This window comes from Sycon ciliatum, chromosome 6, assembly GCF_964019385.1.
Source record: "Sycon ciliatum chromosome 6, ocSycCili1.1, whole genome shotgun sequence".
NCBI lineage: Eukaryota > Metazoa > Porifera > Calcarea > Leucosolenida > Sycettidae > Sycon > Sycon ciliatum.
In genome coordinates this window covers 15,038,790-15,059,413 of record NC_088648.1, presented here as the reverse complement: position 1 = coordinate 15,059,413, position 20,624 = coordinate 15,038,790, and the positions used below count along the sequence as shown (strand labels likewise).

General features: G+C 47.8%; 1 protein-coding gene and 1 long non-coding RNA gene across 3 annotated transcripts; both read right to left on the bottom strand.

The window, feature by feature from the left end:
* Positions 1-1,125: 1,125 nt before the first annotated feature.
* LOC135819458 (sorting nexin-2-like) lies at positions 1,126-15,206 on the bottom strand. 2 transcript variants are annotated; one of them, XM_065332672.1, is made up of 13 exons: positions 14,628-15,206; positions 14,441-14,507; positions 12,214-12,257; positions 11,514-11,580; positions 10,955-10,971; positions 10,154-10,267; positions 8,887-8,980; positions 6,846-6,982; positions 6,542-6,610; positions 4,200-4,343; positions 3,862-3,942; positions 3,402-3,473; positions 1,126-2,020 (listed from the first exon to the last, which is right to left on the bottom strand). In XM_065332672.1, the coding sequence occupies exons 1-13, from the start codon at positions 15,015-15,017 to the stop codon at positions 1,970-1,972; spliced, it is 1,347 nt and encodes a 448-aa protein (XP_065188744.1). In that variant the 5' UTR covers positions 15,018-15,206; the 3' UTR covers positions 1,126-1,969. The 2 variants fall into 2 exon arrangements, with proteins under 2 accessions (XP_065188744.1, XP_065188743.1); XM_065332671.1 differs by having other exon boundaries at positions 10,955-11,124; positions 11,439-11,580; positions 14,628-15,205.
* A 2,417-nt stretch (positions 15,207-17,623) lies between these two features.
* Positions 17,624-20,212, bottom strand: LOC135819457 (uncharacterized). Its single transcript, XR_010553918.1, has 2 exons — positions 19,061-20,212; positions 17,624-18,309 (listed from the first exon to the last, which is right to left on the bottom strand). It is a non-coding gene; the product is annotated as an uncharacterized LOC135819457 (long non-coding RNA).
* Between the last annotated feature and the right edge of the window lie 412 nt (positions 20,213-20,624).

The following is a 20,624-nucleotide window of genomic DNA, read 5'->3' as shown; positions in this document are numbered from 1 at the left end:
CTACAATACACAGCTATTTAACCTTTTTATGGCCAGTGAATCCCTACATTTTGGTCTTTTTAATTATTTTTTCTTTTCCCGCACACACACACACACCACACAATTATACTCCAGCATGCACTGGCAGTTGGTAACCACGCAGGAGAAGGAAAGATGGTCACGCAAAGAGTACATAACGGGTTATGTACTCTTTGCGTGACCATAATTGTCGGGAATCGAACCCCCAAATTCTCGATTAGAAATCGACTGCACGTACTACTGTACCATAATCACGGGACACACAAGAGAAACACACACACACACACACACACACACACACACACACACACACACACACACACACACACACACACACACACACACACACCACCACCAGCACCACCACCACCACCACACTCCGGCCTTTATTCACTTCAGTGTCTGGAGATACGTGGATTTTTTTAGACTGGAAAAAGCAAACAAGAACACACACGTGTCGTTGTGTAAACACCGTCTATACAGCTGCCATCAGGGAGTCGTACCCAAACCATTTTCTGCGTACGACTCCCCGGCCCTAGGCTTTGGCTACAATGCAGCTACCAGTGGGTGACCATTACATTACTAACTCACACGGTGGTAAAGCTGAACACCATTATTCTAGGCCATAATAATCTAGGGGTTTATGGCACAGGTGATGAGAGTTGCTGCTGCTTCGCCCATAGAACAATGCATCACTGGGGCACACCGCCAAACCATGCGTAGCTTCAAGTAGTTACAGCACACAGAATTCACTTTTTCTGCCCGTAGAATCGCTACTTGTTTGCTGTGAGGCACACACACACACACCCAACATGCCCTCCCCCCCCCCCCCCCCCCACACACACCATCACCCAGCAATAGGATTTCCCGAACACACGGGAAAACGATGGATGGTACTGGGGCGACCACACACCACCCAAGGGTCTGAGGCAAAATCACAATCGGAAACCATTGCGACCACCACAAAGAGGACCTACTCGTGTATGTGCCTCAGGCCGGCAAGATCCTGGACTGTCTGTGATCGGGTTCATACTGAACACAAAGCAATGAGGGAAAACAACGGCAAGGACGGCACCACCACCACCAGCACCAACAACAACAACGGGGTCAGCAGTTACATTGCATTAACGAAGCGAAACAATTACCTACAAATGGAGAAGTGCTTCATTCCAGGAGTAAGATTACATTGCAACATATTGAGCAAAACATACACACAATCATAAAAAAATAGTACATTCGCTGATACTGGATTTGTGGGCAAGGAATTCCCAGCCAGGGGAACGTAGGGATGGTCTTGAGAATTGAGAGAGAAAAAACACACTGAAATTAATGCAATTTAAGCGCGTGTCTACGAGAGAGAGAGAGAGAGAGAGAGAGAGAGAGAGAGAGAGAGAGAGAGAGAGCAATGGGGGTACAGAGTGGGTCGCGTCAGCACGGGTCAGGGTTAGAGGGCGCAGGGGAGCCCACGGACTAAAACAAACGAGAAAAATCAGAAACACAGCCGCATCGCCTTGTGCCGGCAGGGGACAAACAACAACAACAACGCAAAACAAGTAGAAGATGGGATGCACGCAACGGATAATTGATCCAGCAACAAAACAACAATCCGACAAAGACTGGACCGGAAAACAAAACAAAGAGACGACCATTGCAGTTCAGTATTTAAAACACAATGGAACAAGTTTAGCATTCAGCATCCACTGAGGAATTTGGTAAAAACAAGGCCAACAGGGAGACTGTTGGAAATGACATTGGAAGCTAGTAGTGTTGAATGGATAGCACACAAGCTAATTGACAAATTTCTTCATAATATCTTTCTCCTAGCAAACGAGGCAAAAATAGCATTTAGTCAGCACCACAAGTCCCTGGTGGGCGTGCGTGCGTGCGGGCACCCACCCACCGAATGTCAGACTAGCAGAACATGAGCGAGCTGCAGCACCGGTTGATGGAACTATGCAATGGACTTAGCCTCCGGTAAGAAAGCTTCCCAGTACTTGATCAGCTGCACGCGGCACAAAAGGTCCACACACACACACACACACACACACACACACGCACGCATACCCACACCACACGCACAATGAAACCAGTTTAGTACACATAGTTTCGGGGTAGAAAACAGCAGCACTCACACAAGCACAGGAAAATATGCTACACCTGGTCCTGTTTGGGCTGTTGGAAATTTTACAGTGAAACTTCAGTATAAGTACCCTGGACACAAAAAACCGGTCTCTTTGCATCGAATATAATTATAGTATTTCTACTGGGAACACACCAGCTACCCATTCCAGTGATTTCACCTGGGATGTAGAGTACCTCGGCTAACGTTATGAAGCACTGATGTGTACATCCCCTGGAGTTATGTTATACTGAAGTTTCACTGTACAGGTGATGGTGAGCAAGAAGTGTGTGATACCTACACCATAGCTCAGTGATAGAGAATGGCTGGCCACAAGCAAGGGTCCCAAACCATAGCTCAGTGATAGAGCATGGCTGGCTATAAGCAACGGTCCTACACCATAGCTCAGTGGTAGAGCATGGCTGGCTATAAGCAACGGTCCTACACCATAGCTCAGTGATAGAGCATGGCTGGCCATAAGCAACGGTCCTACACCATAGCTCAGTGGTAGAGCATGGCTGGCCATAAGCAACGGTCCTACACCATAGTTCAGTGATAGAGCATGGCTGGCTATAAGCAACGGTCCTACACCATAGCTCAGTGATAGAGCATGGCTGGCCACAAGCAACGGTCCTACACCATAGCTCAGTGATAGAGCATGGCTGGCTATAAGCAACGGTCCTACACCATAGCTCAGTGATAGAGCATGGCTGGCCATAAGCAACAGTCCTACACCATAGCTCAGTGATAGAGCATGGCTGGCCATAAGCAACGGTCCTACACCATAGCTCAGTGATAGAGCATGGCTGGCTATAAGCAACGGTCCTACACCATAGCTCAGTGATAGAGCATGGCTGGCAACAAGCAACTGATTCGAGTCCTGGTGGGGAGAGTCAATTTTTTCTTCGGACTCTTCCCATTTTTTTTCCGATTCCCCTCCCCTTGTACGTAAAGTGTGTGGGTACCGTGAGGGCTACGTCCCACCCGCCTGTGCGAATTCACAGGAAGCGTGAGTTGCGAAGTCTGAAGAGGATGTTGAACAGATGCTGCTTAGACGACGACTACACCATAGCTTAGTGGTAAAGCATGGCTGGCCATGAGCAAGGGATCCTGCTGCGAGTCATTTTCTTCTCCAGACTTTTCCAGTTTGAAACTCCCTCAAACTAATGCAAAAGTGCATGAGTACATATTACGACCGTATTGCCAGACATTGCGTGTACACAGCCTACACGGTTGCAGTAGTCAAAGTACAGTACAAACTCACCTGCTCTTGGTTACGCATCATCTTCTCCATGTAGCGTAGGATACTGGCCTTGAAGTCCTTCTTTCTCTGGCCCTGCACACAGTGTCAGCAAGGGCATTCAAAACAGAACTTCAGTGTTCAACAACTGCACACAGTGTCAGCAAGGGCATTCAAAACAGAACTTCAGTGTTCAACAAGTAGTACACACATACATGTACAGTCATCCCTCTAACCCAGCACTTCATAAACCAGCACTTCATAAATCAGCATAATTTTCAGCAACCAAAGCAATGTCCTTTCCATGTGCATTCCAGCAGAAAATCAGATTCTGTAATCCAGCACCCTCCCTATTGCAGCAGAATTTCCGTAGCACAAATGATGCTGGGTTATAAAGGGACCAGTGGTGGATAATTCCTGGAACCGTTCAGGAATTATCCAACACACCTCGAATGCGTATGACAGAAGCCCAACTGGGTCTTACCTCGAACCGCTCGATTTCCGCGCGCATCACCTTGGAGATGTTGTTGAATTCCTCCTCTCCCTTCTCGACGCGTGTCTCCATCTGACACACAGTGACACACACACGAGACAGCGTGCACGAACAACACGAGCAAACAGGTTGTGAACATAAATACGGACGGCTAATACACAGCACTGAAATGAAATATGGGGTCCCAAGGCAAACTTGTAGCACTAGTGCGTGCGCGCTAGGTCACACACACACATACGCGCGCACACACACACACACACACGGGGACACATAACCATGTGGACCACGCAGAGGAGTTTATACACAGCACTACAAGAAGCGCACCATACCTGTACAATCTCCTCCTGACAGAGCTTGACCTTCTCAGTGTTACCGGCTGCCTGCAGCTTGCCTTCCTGCTCGCGCTTCTTGATGAGATTAGTCTGTGCTATTTGCCAAGCCTGGTAAGCCTTTTCACGCTGAGAAAAGCATGCCTGAACACAGACAAAGAGAGAAAATAGTGCCCAATCAGTACGTTGGAAGGGAGGCAAGCCGAGTACACACATCAACATCACCAACGCTACAATTGTAGGATTGTAGTTCACTTTCTGATCACAATGGGTGTGCTCATGCCTGCCTAGTTCCCACCTCACGAATAACACCACCCTACTCATACTCGTGCACAAGCGAGGGTCGGTATTCGCAAGGTTCAATGTATAACACACACACACACACACACACACACACACACACACACACACACACACACACACACACACACACACACACACACACACACACACACACACACACAACTGAGGATATGCATACACACGCACACGTGCATACAGCACCGCACAACGGGTTTAGGATCTGGTAGATACGCGCCGCTGTGATTCCAGCTTACACAGCCAGAATGGGCACCAGTCCAGTCCAGCCCAGTATAGACCTGTGCACTATGCCAGCTGTTGATCTGAAATACATGTAATCTGCCGGACGTGATATTCACACCCGCATCCTTGCGATGTCCATCACCACAGGGGGTAGACACCTAGAGCACAGGGCTATTTCTATTCACAACTTTGTTCCACCGATGTCAACAAAGGCCCATGCTTATTCCCACAAGTACCATGCACACCCAGGTGCTCGAAGTCCGGACACTTTTACAGTGTGTGTTTGCCGAGCTGAAACTCACACTAGCAATGATCACTTGCCAGAATCCTGCTCGTGGATGGAATCTTGTCCAAGTTTGTTTTGAGGCCAGGCTCGATTGAACCAGGCCATCTTTCGATCCGATCTGTTTCCCTGGAGTTCGCTAATTTTTCATATCAAATTTTGGCGTCGCAGAGGGTGATCTAAGTCCGTACAGCTCAGAGGTGACTCGAAATACACACACGTTTCTGCTAATGGGTAACTTGATATCCCTCGGTTACGACGAAAGTACCGAAGCGATATGTTTGGCATGTGCCTCCACCAGTATTCCTTGCAAAAGCGTGGTTTGTTGCCGAAAGGCAAGCTGTTTTTAGTCGGCTCAGAGAAGAAACATCTGCGCTGGGAAAACCGCGGGAAAACAGTGGTGGAGATGCCAGGAGTGTCAACCTTTCAGCAAGGATTGGTGGTTCTCTGTAAATTCTTCTCCCCTGGCCATTCTCAGCTCTAAGCTGGCTCTTGATGATTGAGTGAAGGTCTGTTCGACGCTGTGTCCGTTCGAAATCGGTCTTGGCAAAGTTGATTTTTGCATGAAATGTAGCCCAATTTGTATTTCGTATGGACACTCGGAAACCCACTCGCGTGGTATGGGACTTCTGCTTATCGTAGATCCCTGAAAATTGGTGTGCCAGGAGAACATACTGTAATGGGTAGCCGAGTGGTAGGCGCGGTGAAATCAACAATAATTACTTTTATTCTACGTTCAGGTACACACCTGAGATATAATCGTTAGTCAAAGAAGAAGCGGCAAGATAACTTTCTCTCCGGTGCAAACCTGGAGGTTGAATAGCTCGTTATTATCACAATCTCATCTTCGAGTTAGCTTTCGTTGCTATCTAATCTTCTCTTCTTCTCTTCCTCAAAACAGAAATGCGCAGCCGCTTTTATGCAGCAGACGCCGTACGCTTACATACGGAGATACACTAAATATACATCAGGCAAGCTCCGTATTAGTTCCGTACTGCTTCCGTATTGGTCGGGCAGGGATACTACACCCTCCCTTCCTACAGATTATCACGCCCTCGTGGTTTTCAAAAAATTAGTGAAGAGTTACGAACACAGCGTCAACTGGAAGATGGCAAATTATATCGGAAATGATAACGTTTGGAGTAGACAGAAGAAATGAACTGATAACAAATCATAAAGTAGAAGCACACCAGGTTAATGTAATGGGTAGCCGAGTGGTAGGCGCGGTGTAATCAACAAGAATTACTTTTATTCTTATTTATTCACAGTTTATTTATTCACAGCGTCCCCTCGAAAAAATATTGGAGTCGAATACAATAACAGAACATGAAATTATGGGTGTACGGACTTAGGATACCATGTCCGGACTTCGAGCACCTGAGTCTACCATGTATGTGCCATGTACCATGTATACGCCCGTCGCAAGAGAAGCACGCAAATCTGCAAATGCACTGGATTCCCACAAGTACAACACACACAATACACACCCACAGGTATGCACACAACACACACGCACCTTCAATGGACCCATTAGTCCAATGTAGTCCTTGATAAGCTCGCCAAAAATGAAGAAGTCATTCTCCACCTGTTGGAACAGACATCGACGCACACACACTATTGTAAGCATTATAGAGCAGCATCTTCTCACTGAGTCGAGAAAGGGTTTGAATGACACCGACAAGGGAGGGGAGATGAGCACAGCGAGTTGATATGTACCAGAAGAGACACACACACACACAAACAGAGATAGAGATAGAGAAAGAGGTAGATAGATAGATAGATAGAGAGACAGACAGAGAGAGAGAGACAGAGCACCTTACCTGCTGCAGATGCACCTGCTCGATCTTCTCTTCTACGTCAGCTAGCTGTGAGAGAACACGCGAGAGTGACGTGTGCTCCTCAGTGTTGCCCAGGATTGCCGAAGACTTGGCAAATGTGGCAGTGGATGAGCAGAGGTCTGCAGCACACAATACCAATGCATGCACGCACACACACACACACACACACAGGCATTCATAAGAGCACGAGCACATAAGGCACAGTGTGCGACTCCGTACACATTTGGGAAAGCGTATTTTACATTGTTTTTGATGGGACATGGAAGCTGTGCTCTGCGATTACTGCATTGTGCTGGATTGGTGTAACTTGTGACATCAGGACTGACTGCACCATCCCGTCAAAGATGACCAAAACAACCCAATACTCCAATTTCAGACATTTTCGGTGCTCAATATTTTCGGTATGAGGGCAAAAGGCCAGGTTAGGTGAACAGAAATTTTAGGTACAGAGAAGCAGTTCCCTATCGGGTTATGCGTGTTAGTGTTTGTTCGGTGTATTGAAATTTTAGGTATGAAACAGATGCACCGAAAGTACCGAAAATTAAAGTACGCCGAAAATTCGTGAAAAGACAGTACACCGTCCAGAACTAGCAGCCATGCGCAGACCTGCACACGCTGGTGGTGTATGTGCTAGGGTTGGGAGCAGTGCGGGCCATGATCGCACATTCATTACTGCAACGGCCGGCATATTGATCCAGTGCTGAGCAGAAGCATCACTTGGGCCCAGAAGACCTTTCCAAGTGGCCTCGTCAGCCCAATATACTAGGCGGAAAATCCACCGCCCGATTACTTCAACTTGTACGTATCTTATATCAGTCACCAGAAACTACTGACATCTCCCGGTATGTTGCCTGTAATAACACCCCGGCCATGTCTGGCTCAAGCCAAGTGATAGCTTACGGTGTTGCAAGAACATTCACAGCCGTTTGTATTCATCATCATTAATTGTTTGGAAAATACCGTACAGGAACGGGCTTCGCTTCACAAAAAAGTTCCCAAAATGAATGGAACTGTACACACTGCTCAAGCCCAGGGTTCCAAGATGGGATCACCTTGGGCTCAGTGCTAAATCCCCCCTCCCCCCCCCCCCCCCCCCCCCCCCCACACACACACATACAGTCGACTCCACTTATAACAAACTCGCATATAGCGAACCATTGTCCATTTCCCTGTTTGAACCCACACAAAATTGACTCTTTACAGCGAACAGTTTTCGTTTATAACGAACCAAATCGTGCTGGGCCGCATGTAAACCAAGTGCAGTCATACTGTCATGGGGCACATGTCAGTCATGGCTTTGCTACTTGTATAGTTTGACTGCATTTCTGTTACAGCAAGTCGACAAATTATCGGCCCATTCAAATTTCGGCCTCCCAGGGCTAAAACACATTTCCGGCCTGTACTGTTGCTGCCTGTATACAATAGCGAGGTTTAGTCCCACGTAATCCGTGGGTACTTTACGTGTCTGTGTACCACGTGATACTCAGTGACCCACGTACAGACGTTTTCTGATTCACGACATACCGTGTGTGGAGGCTCACCCACGTTCCGCCAGAACGTGGGTGAAAATCAGAATGGAGCGCATTGTGCGAGCTGTGAGGGTGCTCAGCTAAAGAAGTTTCCGAAGCACGAAATCAAAATATTCGATGAGCGTCTAAGCTTCTTCTTTGACCAGGTTTGGGCCTTTCGCTTCATGCTTTTGTTTGTTCCGTGTGACTAAACACAACATTGCAAACATGGGTCCATTCCAGGAACTTTACGTGTATCACCCACGTTCCCGTATTCGTTACGTGGGACAACCTCCCTACTGTCACGCTGAACTTTGCAAAACAAAATTTTGGATGCAACACATTCCCGGCCAAATATGATCAGGCCGAAGATAGCCGAAAATAAATATGTGCAGAATATGTGTTGACTTTCGGTATAACGAACTTCGACAACAAAGAAATGATTCTCTTGCACAACGGTGTTCGTTATATCAGGAGTCGACTGTACACACACACACACCCCAGATGGTCCTTACCTCGTCGGTGGACAACGAGGGACTCGATGGATATGTGGAGCTTCTTCAACGTCTCCTCCAGCGCAATGTACTGGGCAACCTTCTCCTCGAACCACTGAACATCAACAAAGCACATAGGGGGAAACAACAAGGATTGCTTCACGCCAACAAACCAGAAGACACAACGTTTCACCAAGCATAAGCAAAAATACAAGACGTATAATACTGAACTCAAAACTGGCCGACAACTTCCCAAGCAACGTACCGCCGACCTGCAAAGCCATGGCACACATCACAAGTAGGGGTGAAACGAGTATCAGGGTCTAACGGTTAGTCCGCTCACAAGTCAATCGAGTCACGCGAATTCAGGAAATTCACTTTCTCGCACCTCTGTGCTCGATACAGAAAATTTACAAGTAGCACACTGCAGCGTCTCTTGGCAACTTTAGATCTCATTTTTTCGTTCATCTAAGTTGCCATGAAGTTGGTTGTTCCAACGAGGAACACACGCTTCTTGTCGAACTTGACACTAAGTTGCCATTAGCAGGTTAGTCTGTTCCAGCTAGTACTGACGCCCAGCTGGGCAGTGCATGCCTGGGAAGAGCAGCAGCAGAGCCATTTGCCTACGATCTTAGTCAAAACTGAGCATTTTCATGGCTGATGCCATCACCACCAACAGAGTTGTGCAGTCGATTTTGAAATGCTAGTACGTCGATCACTTTCTTTCGCTTCGACAACCAACTATGAGCACTCCGCTGATGGCTTCAGCCCTACATGTAGTCACAGGCACTCAGTACAAAGCAGGAATATCAGTCGCCACATGTTAACCCCATGGTCACACAAGTTTGCAAGCCAGGCCTACTACTACTCCTATCCTAGCTAACGTGGTGACGACACATCCACTCAAGAACAAATAAAAAAGAGGCAATTTTATGTATAATTAATAGGAACACGAAAACTAGGCTGGCGTGCCAACAACCCACCTTCACCATGACGCTACTACAGTGCTGGCAACTGAAATCCGACCCCCTGAGCGGTGCGCTCACATCGCAAAGACCCAACACGGGATGGTAAAACTACAAAACAGAGACCGCTAGAATGTGGACGCACCGCTAAGGGGTCGGATTTCAGTTGCCAGCACTGTATCTCAAACAGAAAACCACCCAGGCTAGGATTTGTTTCGATGGGGACCAGTAAACACTAGCTTATGCGCAACGAGGTACTACTACCTCAGTACCTCAAGCCCACGCATGTCACAATGCATGGATCACCGTGGCCATTGTCTTACCCTATCCGTCTCCGTCTTTTTGGAGGTCATCTTGACGAAAGCGTCGCCCACGCCCTTGAATAGTCTCATCATGCCAGCTCCACTCAGAGCCGATGTGTCTGCCGCCTTGGGAAGCTACAAAAAAACAAGACCAGAAAATAACAAATACAACAAATGCTTAGAATTGATTGGCAAGAGTGAACATGAACATGCACACACACACGCACGCGCGCGCGCGTACACGCAGTTGGTCCTCAAAGGCCTTTTGCAAGGACAATGGCATACTATCGCCAGATGTACAAAACTGGGCCACAGAAAACGATTCCTAGCCAAGCTCTCGCAAGGTGAATTCAAGACATAAAAAGACACATACACACCCACACACCATGTACCACACACACACGCACCCACCCACCCACCCACACACATACACACACATACACTCACACTTGCCCATTGCTGAAGCGAATATTGCGAACAAGCTATGTTAGACATAGCAGCTTGTGCTCGGATTACACAATTCAACATCTTGCAAGGCCGATGAATTGACCGCCACTAATTTGAGCCTGGTCTACACCACACAGCTGATTGCAGTGGCTTTTTCTGGCCAGTGAATCTCTATTTTTCATTTTCTTTTTACATACACACACCACACCACATACTCCGACATGCACTGGCTGGTGGTAGCCATCCAGGAGAATGAAAGAAGAGCTAGAAGAATGAGAAAGAGAAGAAAGACGTGCAGACAGACAGACACACGCGTGCACACATGCGCACACACACACACACACACACGCCAAACAGCTACCAAGCAATCATCACCTCGTCCTGGGACTGCAGGAAGTCCACGAAGATGTCGTCCTTGCGTAGTACGGGGTGCGTTGCCGTGCGGTTCAGGTATCGCTCCAGTGCAGCTCTCCGCCGTTCAATGAAGTCCTGTGACGCACCGCCCTTGGCCTGTTCCTCCTTGGAGAACTTCGTCTTTGCCATACCTACAAATGTGTGTGCACAACAAGCAGCAGGGGAGCCACCAACACACAGCAATTAGAGACCTCGACCCTCTATAACATTCTGCTGCACATCAGTGGAGAGGGAAGAGAGAGAGAGAGAGAGAGAGAGAGAGAGAGAGAGAGAGAGAGGGGGGGGGGGGGGGGGTAGACAGAACACTGCTACGAAATAAGAACAGCAACAGGCTAGAACAGTTCTATCATAAAGAGATCCGTAAAGCATACAAGCATAAGAGACAGACACACACCGTAGTTTGCTAAACAAACGGTATCCATTGCGCGGCAAACCTAACACTTACCGACAACGCTCTTCTCTGGAGCGGACGGAATGATACGGCCCAGCTTCAGGTGAGCTTCCTGCAGACGTGACTGCAATGATAAGAAGTCGCTGAATCGCCTGCGAACGGTCGTGGACGACGATTTGAAGTGAGGAAGATTGGTCTAAAGAGAAACAGGAGAGAGAAACACAAGATGAGAAAAGTCAATGCTGATGAAATAATGTGCACGCACCACTGCAAAACGCAGGTTGGTTACTGTTGGAATCTGTTGGTTTATTCTGTAAAACTATGGTTGCGTGTGAGTGTCAACGGAATGTAAATCTGCTTCTTTCACGTTCTGCCAGTATACAAGGAGCAGCATTCTACAAACAGAGGAGCTTTCCACTGCATAGTCAGCGTCGTGAGAAAAACGGCAAAGGCCTCTTCCAAACGCAAGGGGGAGCAGAAGCGAGGAAAGCAACACTACCCACAGAAGGTATCCATAGCCTAACTTGAAAGCTTGTATGCATGCTCGTGCACATGTGCATACAGCCGGACAATCATTGCCGTTAGTCTACAAAATTTCGGCCCATTCAAATTTCGACCTCCCAGCGCTAAAACACATTCCGGCCGGATTAAATGTTCGGCCTGTACTGCTGCCGCCTGCATACACGGTCACACTGAGCCGTGCAAAACAAAATTTCGGCCAAATATGTCAAGGCCGAAAATAGCCGAAAAATAAATACGCGCCGAATATTTGTTGACGTACAGTAGCTGAACAGAGAGTCTACTATAACACACTGCCTGAGCATCTTACCTTGGTGGAGACTTGGTAGGTCATGTAAGCACCCATACCATCGCCTGCACAACAACAACACACACGGCATGAACACAAGCAGATCGGTGACAAGAAAGCTAATAACAGAGAGGTTCCACATAACGCAATTACGTTAGAAAAAAAAGGTAGCTGATCTACGGAAGGTCTTAAGCCTAGTTCACATTCGACGGGGCGCGACGCGACGCGACGTAAGGATCGACGGGAAGCGACGGGACGGTCTGACGCCGTCCAATGTGAACACCAGGAACGGGAACGCAAACGTACTACCGTACAGATCGGGAAGCGACGGGAAGAGTTGGATCGATCCAATTTACTTGTCATACCGTAGACGGGCGTAGACGGGGACACAAGCGTACAAAACGGCTGCAATTCGAGTGTGAACAGGAGACGGCGTCGTGCGCCGACTACTCCCGATTCGTACTTGGATATTTTTAGCATTTCGAACACTGCGCTTCCCATGATAACTCACAGAATGGCAAGCACGACTTGAGTTGAATTTTAGCAACATAAGATCTCATGTCCCTTATTGTATTTAGGGATAGTTCAGAAGCGTGACAGACGAACTATTCTATCATTTCCTGGGGCTATTATTTGAATGCCACAACTTTCAGGGCTAATTTTTTGATCTTCATGAAAAACTGGTATTGTGAACTTGATTCCGCTTCTTTCAAGGAGAAATAATTGAAAAGAAGTCTCGAAAAACGAGAAATTAGGTCCGAAAGTCTCCCCGTCACGGACCGTGTCTTATGACTCGCACCGTTCGACGTTGAATGTCGCAAGGACTGCTGCATGTCGTGTCGTACGGATCGTACAGGATTTTACAGCTCACCCCAGCCCTCCCGACAAGCCCTTACGTCCCGTACCGTCGGCGTTGCGTCGAATGTGAACTAGGCTTTACGTACACTGCGCTGTCCCTCCAGAAACTTACGGAGACATTTCGGAAATATCGCGGAAAAAGTTGCGAGGTAAAATGCCACAAATTGTGGGGAATATTGCGGATTTTGTCAAATATTGCGGGATTATTGTGGTGAAATTGCGACCGATTTGGTACTTGTACTATACTGTACTGTAGTGGTGTACGATGTACGAGTCGTAGACCTACAGCATAAATCATGCATGACAAAACAGAACGAATTACGTGTGCTGCGCTGACTGTGTTCGACTGCCTGACAGGAGCTTGCAAGACAGCTTTCCTCCATCCTCGAACAACACTCGACGCGAGCCTTATTTTGTGACTTGTCAGGCGCTGATTTGCCCAGAAACCTCTCCATTCTGGTGTCGATTTCACAAGTAAACTACTGACGAGCTTCAAGAACTAAACATCGAAGAAAGACTCGATTATCGCGGTGCTTTTCAAGTATCAAGGACAGTTTTCTACAATAACGCGGATGATTTTTCAAATATCGCGGATATCACGGACTTTTGTTCAAATCGCGGAAAACAACGCGGCCGCGGAATCGCAAGTTCCTGGAGGGACAGACTGCGTGCGGATCTGTGTTCCGCCGTACGGACTTTTTGAATCACGTACACTGTAGCTGCCCTTGGCAACTCGGAACGCGGCAGTGTACGACCGGGTCGACCTGGGGAGAGTCATAAATTTGTACTCCAATCCACTTACGAAGCACCTACGTGATCAGAGCCGCACATACGTTATCAGTGCCCTATCTACGTACTCTACATAGACAAGTTTCCATAAGTAGAGTGCAAACTCGCGAATTCATGGGGTTTTCCCACCCACTTACGTGAAGTTGCTCAACTTTACGTAGTGCGGAACCTCTCTGACGATAACCCTTCCCGACCTAAAACCCACTCGCGTGTGGCCGCTCGGTCAACGACTCAGCCAACTTGCTGCATGAACAGTACGCCGGTCCCCGACAGCACAGAAAGGCACACTCGTGCAAGCAAGCAGGCACGTCCGAGATGCGGATGGGAGAGGGGCATGCACGTCCGCACGGCACAATTCTGAGTTTCAAACTCGCGGCACATGGTCAATCGATCGCTCTGCTCCAGACGTAAATGCCAGACACAGACTATAAAGAGACCAATTACATTGCATTGCACTGCTCAAATACTTCTACGTGTCAAACTGCATAAAACTGGAACGAGAATTTGAAATACCCACACTTTCCAGCCACATAAACAAACTTCAACCAGGGTAGGCTTTTCTTTGCGGGGGACTTGAGGAATTTCAATTCTGGAGACTTACCAATTTTCTCCGGATCAGACACATTGATGTTGATAGAGAAGCTGTCCGTCTCCTCCTCCGCCTCAGCCTACGCAGCAAATACATAAAGCACAATCCGACAAACAAAATAAAAACAATCATCAGACCAAAATATATTGAGTACTCGAGACAATTATTTCAGCAGTCCAAATCAAGGATTGCAAATTACATCTGCGGCTGTGGCTGCGGCAGGTTGGGCATCGGCGTCAGCAGGGTCCGGTACAGACGCTTGCAGTGTTTCCTCGGCCTCGTCTGGAGCGGTGGCCGTGGAAGAGGGAGACACAGGCTCGGGCTTCTCCACCTCAGCAGCTTTTTCTGCCGGAGGAGAGGCGTCAGCAAACAAATCGCCGTCGTCGTCATCGTCCGCTGCTGGGGCGGCTGCAGAAGTGGTCTCCTGGGCTTTCTCGCCGCCAGCATTCAAATCAATGTTCTGCATATCCTTTGCTGGTGGCTCATCAACGGCCTCTGCGGGTATAGAGAAGAGCTCCTCCGGCTCTTCAGCTTTCTCAGCTTGTACATCCTTCTCATCGTCAGAGGGGAAAGGTGGGGGAGACGACATTGTGGCAATGATAAATTTAGAAGATTGAGCCTAGTTTTCTAATCAACTCGAGCAACAGATCTAAACAAAGCTGAAAAGTGAAATCGTTCGTGGCACCTAATGGCACTCCGTATGATAGGCAAAGCCTTCAAAATCCCGCACTACTGACAGGATAGCGAAGGTTGGTGGCCAAAACCATGAAATGCAAGGTCGAGCATGAACAAGACGACAAAAAAAATAAAAGACAAAAAGCAGGGAGGCGTGCGTCACGATCACGCTCACACTGGGGTCAGCCGTTCAGCGCGCATAGCCAAAGCGGCCACAATCTCCATAGAAACAAGCCGAACATGGCGTCTCTTACGCGAAGGACTAAAGGGACCGTCACTTAATTTTTGCCGACTACCCGCCAAAAAAATCTTTTCGTTTCACGTGTCAGACACGTCCGCGAGCGCGCGTACGACTCTCGCGGGCCCGCGCGCGCTACCTTTCACGTCAGGCAATCCAGAATCTGTTCACGCCACATGGCTGGATAGCGCGTACATGCAAACATGATTGGAGACTTGCAAAATCAATTTTTTTCCAAGTCCAGGTGCTAGGCCTAGGCAGTACTAATGCCTAATGCCAAGGCAGCTGACTTTATTTTCGGAGAGACACTACACTACTCATTGAAGTAAAAAGTAACAATGAATAGCGATATCATCTAGGAAGGATCGCTACCCTAACGCGAAGGAAAGGCCTTGCGCGGCTGCTCTACGAAGTGTTGAAGAAAGACTCATCAAAGTTAGTTGGTGGATGAACAACTTGCTGGCGCCGGAAAACTTGGCCCCCAACGATGGTGTTTGGTGAATCATCAAGCATAATGTCTTGCAGCAGTGTTCACCGAGGAAGGAGAACGCTCTAGCCGCTGCTGTTGTCCGTTTCATCCACGTTGGGCGTTAGCTGCACCGCGCCTATTGTGTTTTAGTATTCCATGGACACACATTAGCATTCAGAGCGATTGTGGAGCCACAATTTACTTCACACAGCGTTGTATTGTCCACGAGCGCAAACTTAATTATCAGCAGTAACTGTTACTCTTCATCCTACATGTAGACTTGGAGTATACACGGCCTTGTCACGACAGCGACAGCTCTACAGATCATGCAGAGTGTTCAAGTGAGAAACATTAATTTCTATTGTTGGTGGACGAATAAATGGCTGGTTCCGGAAAAACGCGGCCTGCACCGATGGTGTTTGGTGGATCATCAAACAGGGTGACCAGCAGTGTTCACCGAGGAAGGAGAATGCACTCGCCACCACTGCGATTCATCCAAGTGGCCGATGGTGTTTGAACCATCGAGGGCTCCGGAAGCAGCAGCTGAGCCAGATCAGCCAGTCTTTTCCAACTCTCAGTTGCCGGACTCCGTGCTGCAGCTAGCAGCACTGGCACCAGCCGGAAATATTTTTCCGCCGATACCCGTTACTTCCAGTTCTGTCAAGGGCATAACTGGAATCCATTGCCAGGTGATGACTTTTTACTTTATGTGTTATTTTGCTGCCGAGTTGTTCAGAACTTTTCAGCCCCGATCTGTCCATGTCTACATGTCAGCCATCCGCAAACTTCATGTGGAAGTTGGCTTTACCTACCCGTCAGGCCCAATGACTCTCCTCGCAAGGTTCCTGTCGGGCATCAACAGGTCATCATCGACACAGCGTCATCGCCTGCTGATAACCACTCAACTTCTCAGGGAGATTAGCCGGCATGTTGCCTTTCCACGGATGTGGCACCGTCATGACAAGGCCATGCTAAGGGCAAACTGACTGCTTTATTTTAGCTTTACATTACCGCAGTCAGTCCAGCACAATACGCCAATCGTATTTCACTATTACTCGCGTGTCATAATTGGGGATATGGGCTGCTCCGCCCTATATCCCTGATATTCCAACTAGACGAAAAGTGTGTTCTGAGCCTGTATCGCGTATAATAGGCTCATCGTAAAACAAATAATAAGTCTTAAAAATCAGGGTTCACGTGACACTCGGGTTCCAGCCAAGTTTTCCGCATCCGCAGGAACGCTACCCCCCTCTTGAATCATAGCATAGTGGACTCTGCAATGAACAGATTATGAAACTCCCTGCAGATTTACTACGATCATTTCTGGTGACTGGTCTTGGGGCACCGTGGAAGCTGTGACTGGTTGCCAAGTTTTGTTTTGTGACTGAACATGGGGCATTTGTGACTACTTCGAAGCACAGCTCTGATTGATCACAGAGTCTTACTGTTGTGAATATTTATATCGATTGAGAAGTCAAGCAGCCACGGGGCGCTGGCCTTGCAGCTGTGAGTATGCATACGGTACATATTCACATGACTCTATTGTATGCTGGACACTGCTGGTCCATTGTTGCAGTGTGTAAGTGAACTGCAGAACCTATTCCGTGATGAAACACCTACTCTTGAAAGCCTGAATGTTTGAGCTAATAGTCTTTTACTCCACTCTCATGCTGCTCATATAACTATACCATACGCCAGAAGACCCTAAGTTAGTTCTAAGATTTTGTGGACCATGTGACCATGTGGTACTTTCACTCTACAGCCAAGTCAACCTCTTCGTCAACACACAGGGTTTTCCTCAGACACAAGCGAATGGTTTACTCCACTCTGGAGAAGAACACAGTTTGCTCTCTCAAACACCAACCGCAGATAACTACGGAATGTACTTCAGAAGTAGGAAGTGCAACAACTGCTAGAATATTGAACTGTCGTCCACACAAAACAACTTGATAAAGACAACTGAAAACCAAAACACATGCAACTGCCAACATGCATGTAACAGCAACTGCAAGCCAGAACTACAGACTCCGCGCAGGGAGGAACAGGGGAAACAGAGGTAACGCTTCCGACTCCGAGAGCTTCGAATAGCAGCGGACAAAACAATCCATCAACCTTGCGCTACCGCAAACGAACACCTATGGATGCACAGTGCAGCACAGACTCAGTGCATGCACGGTGTAATAACTGGAGTACATGTAAACCGACAACGGTCACCTTGCACCCTATGCAGTAAGTTACATAGGCGGTGCCAACAAAAGAGCAGGGTTCGTGTATCGTGCACACTCCAATGGCACAGCAGAGAATTTTCTCACCAATAGCCACTGCTAGCTGTTTTGTCATCTTGCTGTGCCAAATGATGCTGTATAGACGCGCCAAGCAGTGCTGTTCTGAAGTCATTCAGTTTCCATTGTGTCCCTGCATCTGAAAAGCCTCGCGATTCGTCCAGTTGAATCAGCGTTCGGCATGATCCGTATCTTGGTCACAGCACCGTGTGACGATCTGGTGACATCAGACGGATATAATACACAAGAGACAATTGTGATATTTCTACGTTGTGTTAACTTCAGATACATAATCTAAATAAAAGGGGGGTTGTCAACCGACAACCGCTCTATTTAGTTGCTTTTCACTCTTTAGATGAAAATTCTTTTATTAATTATGTCGAAAAATTATGCGGTTGTCAGTTGACAACCACCCTTTAATTTACACTGCAGTTGCGTGATGTCCACCACTTTCTGTACATAATCTAAGAGTACTAAAACAGCCACTGACTTCCAACTACCAAGGGAAAGCAAGCCCAAGCGCAGGAGAACCGTGCGCGCGGGTACGTGACATATAATATCGTAGTAGAGCTGGCAGGCAAGGCATGATCAGGGGTTCAGGCCCTGCCTGTAAACGCTCTGATTGGCTCAAACCCTGGCAACAATCACGTGACATGTCTGAAAATACAAGTGATTGCGATTTATGCTGAAGTTCAAACTGACGGAACACGTGCAGCGCTACACCATGAACCGTGTGGAAACAAAAATAAGTAGAGGAGACACGGGATAACAGACATGAACTCAGGGTCAAACTGATAACTGTGAAACGTGAATGCATGCAGTATATGGAGCCAAAACAAAGTCACAGAATTCAGTACGTAACAAGTACTACACACTAACCTCGTACATGAGAATGTCGCGACACCATTTGAATTAGCTCTTACACCCCACTTATGTTTCAGTCAGTAAGAGTACACATGCGTACTTACGTTGACTCTATTTTATCTGACTTGTCCAACACCATCGTTGTGAGCCTTCGGCACTTGGGAATACACAGGACAGATAAGATAGCAGCAAGAGCATCTCCCCGCTCTGTGAACACAGCTCAGACGCCATGCTTCATGATTGTGTGCCCATGGAATACAAGGACACAATAGGCTTGGTGCAGCTAACGAAATGGATGAACGGTCGACGGCCTGAGTGTTCTCCTTCCTCGATCAACACTGACAGTCACCACATACCATGCTTGATGTTTCAAGCACCATCGGCGCAGGCCACGTTTTTCGGCACCGACGATTTGTTCGTCCACCAAAAGTCGAAACAAATGTTTCTCACTTGAACACTCCGTAGAGCTGCCGCTGTTGTGCCGAGGCCCATTGGCGCATGGTGTGTATACTCCAAATCTACATGTATGATGATGGGTCACTGCTGACGTTTCTGCTCTTGGACAGTGCAACGCCGCATGAAGATATGTTGTGGCTCCACAATCGCTGAGAACGCTAGTGTGCGTCCATGAAATACTAAAACACAATAGGCGCGGCGCAGCTAACGCCCACTTGGATGAATCGGAGTGGTGGCGAGTGCATTCTCCTTCCTCGGTGAACACTGCTGGTCACCCTGTTTGATGATCCACCAAACACCATCGGTGCAGGCCGCGTTTTTTCGGAACCAGCCATTTATTCGTCCACCAACAATAGAAATTAATGTTTCTCACTTGAACACTCTGCATGATCTGTAGAGCTGTCGCTGTCGTGACAAGGCCGTGTATACTCCAAGTCTACATGTAGGATGAAGAGTAACAGTTACTGCTGATAATTAAGTTTGCGCTCGTGGACAATACAACGCTGTGTGAAGTAAATTGTGGCTCCACAATCGCTCTGAATGCTAATGTGTGTCCATGGAATACTAAAACACAATAGGCGCGGTGCAGCTAACGCCCAACGTGGATGAAACGGACAACAGCAGCGGCTAGAGCGTTCTCCTTCCTCGGTGAACACTGCTACAAGACATTATGCTTGATGATTCACCAAACACCATCGTTGGGGGCCAAGTTTTCCGGCGCCAGCGAGTTGTTCGTCCACCAACTAACTTTGATGAGTCTTTCTTCAACACTTCGTAGAGCAGCCGCGCAAGGCCTTTCCTTCGCGTTGGGGTAGCGATCCTTCCTAGATGATATCGCCATTCATTGTTACTTTTTACTACAATGAGTAGTGTTTCTCCGAAAATAAAGTCAGCTGCCTGGGCATTGATTAGGCATCAGTACTGCCTAGGCCTAGCACCTGGACTTGGAAAAAAATTGATTTTGCAAGTCTTCAATCATGTTTACGCGCTATCCAGCCATGTGGCGTGAACAGATTGCTTGACGTGAAAGGTAGCGCGAGTACTCGAGTACGAGTCGTACGCGCTCGCGGTCCGCGGACGTGTCAGTGACACGTGAAACGAAAAGATTTTTTTGGCGGGTAGTCGGCAAAAATTAAGTGACGGTCCCTTTAGTCCTTCGCGTCTCTTACATAATGGCGACGTCATGCCTCACGTGACAATGCAAGAACATTC

What these genes read in the sequence shown, in the direction of transcription:
- LOC135819458 (XM_065332671.1), bottom strand. Translation starts at nt 15,017, where the DNA reads ATGTCGTCTCCCCCACCTTTCCCCTCTGACGATGAGAAGGATGTACAA. An exon ending in CCGCAGCCACAGCCGCAGAT is followed by an intron (nt 14,508 to 14,627) that starts GTAATTTGCAAT and finishes TTTGCTGCGTAG; the next exon opens with GCTGAGGCGGAGGAGGAGAC. An exon ending in GTCAGGAGGAGATTGTACAG is followed by an intron (nt 3,943 to 4,199) that starts GTATGGTGCGCT and finishes ACTGTGTGTCAG; the next exon opens with ATGGAGACACGCGTCGAGAA.